Source organism: Oncorhynchus tshawytscha, linkage group LG32 (assembly GCF_018296145.1).
Source record: "Oncorhynchus tshawytscha isolate Ot180627B linkage group LG32, Otsh_v2.0, whole genome shotgun sequence".
Lineage (NCBI taxonomy): Eukaryota > Metazoa > Chordata > Actinopteri > Salmoniformes > Salmonidae > Oncorhynchus > Oncorhynchus tshawytscha.
The window spans coordinates 2524123-2533183 of record NC_056460.1 but is presented as its reverse complement, the minus strand read 5'-3'; the positions used below and the strand labels follow the sequence as shown (position 1 = coordinate 2533183).

Genomic DNA, 9061 nt, shown 5'->3' with positions numbered 1-9061 from the left:
GTTTTCCATGTGGGTTTTATGCTAAAGTTCCCTCTTTCAATTTGGTATCTAACTGGAAAATGCATCTTCTTTAGAAGTGCTATTTTTACCCTGTCGACTACTGATCGTTTATCCACACTGTGTTTCTCATCAATGCAGCTAATTTATGACAAATGTAAAAAGTATATGTTTTATAAACTCATGAACACCAGCCGGTTTATTAGCCCGGTTTTGTTAGTTTAGGTGTATTATACTTTTTTGCCACCAGAGGGGGACATTGAGTAAATTTCCAGGTTAATTTGATGTATTTTTTATACTAAAATGGATGACAGGTTATTCTGATGTGTTGAATATGAGACACATGTAAATAATGTATTTATTTTTATTATAGTAAATTAGAAATTAGTAGGAATTGTTAAATCCATTATACGATCACAATAACTTTGATAGACATTTCAACTGTTTTTGTTGTTAGTTTATTATAGGGCAGATTTATTTAGAATTGCTGTGTGTGTCCCATCATTGCAGCTTTGGAAATAAATGAACTATCCATCCATTGCACCTTCCTGTGTTGACTCACTAACTTGAGAGACAGGACCAGGAAGGTCACACTAGGTCGATATCTAGCTCAAGCTTGCAAACGTTAAACACACCTCCATCTCCATTAACTTCATTACACCTACCCAGAACCACGAGAACACACCTCCATTCCCATTAACTACATCACACCCGCACAGACCCACTTGAACACATCTCCATCTCCATTAACAACATCACACCTGCCCAGACCCACTAGAATACACCCCCATCTCCATTAACTACATCACACCTGCCCAGACCCACTAGAACACAGCCCCATCTCCATTAACTACATCACACCTGCACAGACCCACTAGAACACAGCCCCATCTCCATTAACTAAATCACACCTGCCCAGACCCACTAGAACACAGCCCCATCTCAAGCGCCCGCATCAGCACCATTTTATTTCTCTCCGTTGCCCACTCACTTTCAACTTTTAGATAATAAAGCATTTTACCATTCTATTGAATTAACAACAGAGGATTGGCTAATTTTCAGGTTTTAACTATAATATTTAAGATGACTGATTAGAAAAGTATCATCCAACCATCGGGTATCTCATTGCATCCTCATATGCCATGTTTTGAAATATACAGACAGACGGATTAAAAGTAATTTTACATTGTATAACTGTACTTCTGACAGCCAACTTTCTAACTCCTCCCATAACCTTGTGATGTCATAACATTCCAAGAAGGATTATTGAGTCATTGTTAGTTTTACACTTAAGACATGACTCTGCCGTTGTGCTGTAGAATTTGTGAATTTTGTCTCTTGTATAATAATTATATAATTATTATTATATAATAATAATAATTCCTCCAAACAGAATCTCTCCAGTTCCTTGATGTATTTTGTCTGCGCTTGTGGACTGCCCTGTTCAATTCAAACCACAGGTTTTCAATGGAGTTCAAGTCTGACGACTGAGATGGCCGTTGAAAATGTTGATTTTGTGCCCAATTAACAATTTCTTTGTGGATGTTGATGTGTCTTGCTGGAAGATCCACTTATGGCCAAGTTTCAGCCTCCTAGCAGAGAGGAAACCAGGTTTTGGGCTAAAATATCCTGGTAGTGGGTAAAGATTATTTATTTACTTTATACATACATTTTTGCTCATCTTTATCAAGGGTATCAATAACTAGGTGCTTATTTTTACATCTAGTTATTTTACTGAATCAGGAATACAGATGTGGAGTAATGTAGAGTTTGTTTTAAATTCTCATAAAAATCTGAACTAATCAAACCACTTGCTGCTCTTTGTACGTGATGATTTAATATTCTTATTTAATCGGGAGGGAAAAAAACGTTTCCCTAAACTGCTTTATAATATTATAATTCAATGAAGAAGATAAATAGTTTTCCCTCCTCAACTGCGTTTCCTCCCTCCATACAGCAGATGGCGTTATGTTTATTTCAGGCGATGTTTCTACTGTGACGTATAATCTAGTGGACGGAACGCTTCTTCAACAACTGCAGCCACATCGGTAGCTCGCTAGACAACAAAGTCGGAGCATTCACGTTCTTTAGGACAATTTTGTGGTTTATTTACCACTATGATTTAAACATACTTATGTGGAAACAAGTAGCTACCCCATTTAATTTAATATTTACGTTGTAAGTCAACTAGCTGGCTGGTTAAGTTAGCACTAGCCTAGTCGCTAATGCTAACTAGCTATTATCTCCGACCATGAGTTCACTAAGCTACTCTCCTGCTGAAGAAGATATGGCCTGCTGGACGGAGAAGGAAGCTCTCGTCAAAGAGGAGGCGGAAGAGAAAGATGTTACAATACAAAAACAAGTAGAGGGTGAGGTTGTTACCGTGAAAGAAGAGGAAGACGCCTTCAGAGTGAAAGAGGAGGAAGATGTTACTGTAAAAGAAAAGGAGGAAGATGGAGTTTTTAGAGTGGAGGATGAAGTGAAAGAAGATGAAGACGTTTTTGGAATGAAGGATGAAGATGGGGAGATTACTGTCACATTAGAGGAGGACGAAGAAGAGAAGACTGGAGAACTGATTAACACCAGTAAATACCGTGAGTACTATCTTATAAAACAGGGACATTGATCTGATTAACACCAGTAAATACAGTGAGTACTATCTTACAAAACAGGGACACAAAACTCTACAATTGTTAAACTAATGTGTGATTTTTAAAAGGGCACTACACTTGAATATGTTTTTGTACTGTCGGAATTGTTGATGACGTCCTCCAATGATTTAAAAAAAACTTTTCCTGTTGAAAAGTGATATATAAATACATGTAAAGTATAAACACACTAAAGGGAAAGAAATAAATGTGTTTTTTGAGAGAACTGCAAACTAGAAGGAGTGAGTGATGTCATAGTAATGCATTCAAGGAGTTGGCTTGATGGGAAGTCGTGATGTCAACCAAATAGAGACTGATCTTTATGTGAATATTCATTATTATTTTTAAAAACCTTCTTGTTCTGTCAAGTTGGTTGTTGATCATTGCTAGAAAGCTATTTTTAAATCCTTGCTATAGACTTTCAAGACAATTTATGTCCAAACTGTAAATAGGCCACTCAGGAACATTCAATGTCATCTTGGTAAGCTCCTCCAGTGTAGATTTGACCTTCTGGTTTAGGTTATTGTCCTATTAGTACAGTTTTTTTTGTATTCAGATCTCTGAAATGCACTCTACCTACGTAACATTTAGTGCCTCCTTATATGACACTGGGAAAACAGTTTTCATGGGTACAGAAATCCTAAATCATTTCAGAGTATGCAAAATCCAATGGTTCTAACCGAGTCACCTTAACTTTATTGACATCACCCAAATCGATACTGTCATTAACATGGTTCTTCAATAATGACGTATAATACTTAATACTGTAGCTGTTTAGATACAGTCACATGTTCAACTATCATCAGCTGATCCAGGAAATCATTTTGGAGAACTGTTCCTTGATGGATAGGGTATTGTATAACACACAGAGCTATTTTCCTTTATTCAGGACATTTAGAATGACAACACATTACAGAGTAGCCTAGTGGGATTATTCACAAAATTATCTGGTGATCAGGTTATGAAATGTCGCGACAAATACATTTTAGATTCCATGTTTCACCTGAAATATTAAATTATTTATAGTCCTACATCTAGGTAGGCCTATGTTGTGGTGACGTTATGGGTCCTACAGTAGGTGTATGTTATTGTTAGGTGAAGTTAGGGGTCCTACAGTAGGTGTATGTTATTGTTAGGTGAAGTTAGGGGTCCTACAGTCGGTCTATGTTGTTGTTAGGTGAAGTTATGGGCCAATTTGTTAAAAACAGTGTACAAACCCTCATTGTCCGGCTGATGGCAAAGCTAGCCAAAGAGAATTTTACTGGTTGAAGTGTTTTTTAAGTATAAAGCAGTTCATTTGCGACAATAACACAAACATATTAAACAGGACATTCAAACAAGCCTTACAATTATAATCCAAAAGTAATGTGAGATTCACTCATATTCAACCTTGAAATGGAGGCTATTTTTGCTCTCAGCCTATGAGTTTTCCCCCACAGTGGTGAATTAGTGAATAGACACAGAGCTTTATGTGAGTTTCCTTGAGTAGCACTCCTGATCTTGCGCTGTAATATTCAGAAGACATTGTGAAAAACTAAAATGTTTGCTCACCATTTTTGTTCCAGGCAGATATACTACATCCATAACTAGTGGTTTCCTCATTACCAGATATACTACATCCATAACTAGTGGTTTCCTCATTACCAGATATACTACATCCATAACTAGTGGTTTCCTCATTACCAGATATACTACATCCATAACTAGTGGTTTCCTCAGGAACATTCAATGTCCCTCATGTTGCAATTTTAGCAAACACAGAAAGGGGCCTATATTGGAGACAAAAAAAATATTTCTGGTTACTACTAATGTGAAAACAAGACAAAATATGATTGTTGCTCACTTGACTGTCTTAATTGTCAAATAATTTAACAGGCGTCAATCGTTGTACAACTTCATGGGTATGCTTTGGGCATCACCTTTTACCTCAAAAGAACAGTGGATTTCTGCTGTTGTGGGCCTTAAGGGCCTTAACCGTCTGTCTGAATTTGTCATTCACACAGGAGAGAGACGGGACAATCGTGGATCCTTTGTGGAGCCTCAACATGATGCTAACGAGGCAGAGAAAAGTCTCTCCGCATCAGAACAACTCAAGAAACACCAGCAGAGACCCACCGGGAAGAAATCTCACTGCTGCTCTGACTGTGGGAAAATATTAAACTCTTCAGTAAAACTTAAAATACATCAAAGAATTCACACTGGAGAAAAACCATTTGGCTGTACTCAATGTGGGAATAGTTTTTTTCGGCTACAAACCCTGAAATCACACCAGAGAATACACACTGGGGAGAAACCTTACAGCTGTGATCAATGTGGGAAGAGTTTTACTCAGCTTAACAGCCTGATTGTACACCAGCGGACACACACAGGAGAAAAATCTTATAGCTGTAGTCAATGTGGTAAGAGTTTTTCTACATCTAGCTATCTAACTATACACCAGAGAACGCACACAGGAGAGAAACCATATAGCTGTAATCAATGTAGGAAGAGTTTTACTCAGCTAAACAGCCTGATAGTACACAAGCGGACACACACAGGAGAGAAACCTTTTGGCTGTGATCAATGTGGAAAGAGTTTTGGTACATCTGGCTGCCTGAATACACACCAGAGAACACACACAGGAGAGAAACCTTATACCTGTGATCAATGTGGGAAGAGTTTTGGTACATCTGGCTCCCTGAATACACACCGGAGAACACACACAGGAGAGAAATCGTATAGCTGTATTCAGTGTGGGAAGAGTTTTACTCAGCTAAACAGCCTGATAGTACACCAGCGGACACACACAGGAGAGAAACCTTATAGCTGTGAACAATGTGGGAAGGGTTTTACTACATCTAGCCAGCTGACTTTACACCAGAGAATACATACAGGAGAGAAACCTTATAGCTGTGAACAATGTGGGAAGAGTTTTACTACATCTAGCCAGCTAACTATACACCAGAGAACACACACAGGACATACTCTTTATAGCTGTACTCAATGTGGGAAGAGTTTTTCTACATCTAGTTATCTAACTATACACCAGAGAACACACACAGGAGAGAAACCATTTAGCTGTAATCAATGTGGGAGGAATTTTACTTGGCTCAACAGCCTGGTATCACACCAGAGAACACACACAGGAGAAAAACCTCATAGCTGTAATCAATGTGGGAAGAGATACTCTGATAAGAGATCTCTGACTAAACATCAGAAAATACATGTTGTTGTTTCATGATATCAATTAAATGATGTCACAATGTAGAATGTTTTAACATTGTAGGAGCAGTATTTTAAGGAATGTCAGAATATAGAACCGTTAACATTTGCCCCCTGGGTTCAATGATTTTAGCCTCCGGGGAAAAATTCAAGCTCTGAATTGAAAGAGTACTAAATATGAGATTTGACAGAAAGTGACTAACAAAGAAAGAGTTGTGTTACACTTACCACGTTGGTGACCCACTTGAACCAAAATGCAACACTTCAAAATGTTGCTAGCTGTTTTCTACAAATTGACCTCTAACCAGTGATGTACACATTACTTCCAGATTCAGTGTGGGTTCTGAGCTGTTAGTTTTAACAGGATGTGCAACCTCATCTCCCTCCTGTCAAACAATTGATTTCAACATGATATCGATGAGTGATGACAAATAAGTGTTGTGTTCCTTTGTTTAGCGACCCCTACATTTAAATGCATCACTCCAAAATGTAGCTGACAGTCTTCTGCAAGTTGTCCTCTAATCAGTGAGGTAAAATATATCTCCCATTTCCATGTGTTTTTTAGATGTGTTAGTTTCAACATCAAGTACAACCTGATTTCCCCCCCTAATCGATATCAGTGATTTATTGCTACTTGTCACAACAACAGCGTTTTTGGTGCTTGTGCAGTTTATAAGGGGCTTGTTTAACAATATTTAATTATAAGCTGATTGTTTAAAAAAAATACAAGTAATGTATTATTGCAGATGTTTGTGTATATAGCACATTTTATGTCTAGGATTTCAATTAATAACAAACTTCTTCTGCATGTTATTGATTTGGACACGTTAAAACTGTGACATTGGGGATATCCTACCCAGCAAAATGTCACTGAAAATAAGACTATGCCCAATATAAGTTTGGTTTTGGTTGAAAGTTGAAAATAAATGTTTTTTATTTCAACATACTTGCAGCCTATACACATGGACGCAGTATAATAAATTGGTGTATAATCAATTTTATTAACAATCCTAATAAATTGAGTCATAAATGTAGGATATATTTGTTGTCCTAAGGGGAATGTGTTACAGGCTTTGGTTTTTCCATATATGTTGAGGTTGGACTTTAGCACGTATAGCTCGTTAGCACGTAGGACGCACTGATTGGTGTCACCTCGTTAGTCAGTATGTGTTACACCTGTGCTGGCTTGTCTACCTCATTAGTGGGAAGGTGTTTCACCTGTGCTGGTCCAGGTTCTATTTAAGAGTGTCTGGCCCAGTGCTCCAGTTGTCTTGATAGATGTGGAGAGTCAACACTTTTAGTCGATCCACCTTTTTGGTTATTTTGCTTCCTGTTTATAAGTTTGAGGTGGTGGGACGGGTGCGCCATCGTCCGTGAGGAGATGGCGCAAAGTACATCTGGACCGTCGGTTCCGGGAATTGGACTGGCCAACATGGTGCGCTTTTCTTGGCGGGGAAAAGAGATGGAGCCTTGGGGGAGAGAAACCTTCGGGAGGAACATCCTAATGGGGCACCTAAAATTGAAGGTTAAAGATGTGCTATGCCTTCAGGGGAACCCAATGGAGAAGGGGTTTGATGTAACCCTATATTTGGAAGAAAAACACAATGAGATTATGAAGACGGTGACGGAAGGGAAAGAAGAAGGTCCCCTGTGTCATTACACGGTGACCAGCCTGGCAAGAAACAACTTCAGGGTGGTCACCGTAACCATGTACAATCCGCACGTGAAGGACGAAGAAGTGAGGGCCTTTCTGGGGAGGTACATGGACAATGTCTCCTCAGCGAGGTACCTCAGGGACTCCCTGGGTTTCTGGAATGGGAAGAGAGGCTTCCAGGCGTTACTCAGGGAGTCCCCGAAGAGTGTGGATGGCTACCTCCATCCTCCGGCAATGTTCTCCCTGGGGGCTGACAGGGGAACCCTATACTATGCACGTCAGCCCCCGTTCTGCAGGCGTTGTATGGCCTACGGCCATACCCTGGCCTCGTGCAGTAACAAGAAATGTTGTTTTTGTGGGTCGGAAGAGCACGAGGCCAGGGAGTGTGACGAGCCCAAGGCTTGCCACGGGTGTGGCTCCAGAGAACACCTGTGGCGTGATTGCCCGGATCGTCACAGGTCATACGCGTCTGCAGCTGGGGGGGGAGCGGGGGATGGGGGGAGGAAAGAAAGCGGATTGTACGGATGCGGATTGTACGGATGGCACAGGGGAAAAGAAGGCAAGAGAAGAGGATGGAAAGAAGGAAGAAATGAGAAGAAAGAGGCGGGAAGAAGGAAAGAGTGGAAAAGAAGAGGAGAAGGAAAAGAAGGCAGAAGAACGTAAAGGAGCGGTGAAGGGGACAGTGGTGCGAGAAGGAGTGGAAGAGGGAACGGGGACAGTGACGGAGAAGGAGGGAGGAGTGGAGGTGGGAGGGAGGAGTGGAGGTGGGAGGGGGTGGGGGGGGAGATGGGGGAAGGAGTGGGGGACAGCCTGCCGGGCTTCCTCGAGGTCGAAATGAGGGATTTGGTGGAGGAGTTAGCGGGGATGGGACGTTGTGTCTCCCCGCTACCTCCTTCACCAAAGAAGAAAGGGATGAAGAGGGGGAGCTTGGCAGGAAGTGAGAGGGAGGGGGTGTGGAGGGGGAGGGCTAAGAGAGTGGCGGGGGGGGGGAGGGTAATTTGTCCTCCCGGTTTGCCTCAGCCCCTTGCATTTTAGTGGATGACTCCAGTGAGGGGTCGGTGGGCTGTTTGCTAGAGGGATCCCAACTCCTGTTTGAGGAGGTGGGGTCCCCTACATGCAGCCCCGAGGCAAACAGGGGGGGGGGGATGGTGGGTGGGGAGGGAGGACCCAACACACTGCCTGGGTCATGGGTTGGGATGGAGGACGGGGGGGGCGTCAGGAGAGGAGAGGACGTCCCCGCCGGTGGAGATGGACCAGGGAGCATCGGGTGAGTCTCCTGTTTTTGTTTTTTTTATTTGTTGTTAATAATTAAATGAATAGTTCTGTTTCTTTTTTAGTCTAAATGTTAGGGGGTTAAGGAATAATGTTAAAAGGAGGGCGGTTTTTGTTATTTAGAGGGTGTGGGGTTTGATTTCTGTTTTTTACAGGATTTTCACCTGAGGGATGGTGGGGATGTGTGTAGATTTAAGAGGGAGTGGGATAAGGGGAATCTTTTTGGGGCATAGGAGGGGTGCACTCAACAGGAGTAGGGATTTTGTGTGGGCATAGAGAGGTTAAAATA

The 9061-nt window shown here is 41.3% G+C and overlaps 1 protein-coding gene across 1 annotated transcript; it reads left to right on the top strand.

Annotated features, from left to right (window-relative positions):
- Positions 1 to 1729: 1729 nt before the first annotated feature.
- On the top strand, positions 1730 to 6448 carry LOC112245061 (zinc finger protein OZF-like). The gene is made up of 2 exons (XM_024413003.2): positions 1730 to 2591; positions 4649 to 6448. The coding sequence occupies exons 1-2, from the start codon at positions 2249 to 2251 to the stop codon at positions 5863 to 5865; spliced, it is 1560 nt and encodes a 519-aa protein (XP_024268771.1). The 5' UTR covers positions 1730 to 2248; the 3' UTR covers positions 5866 to 6448.
- Positions 6449 to 9061: the final 2613 nt, after the last annotated feature.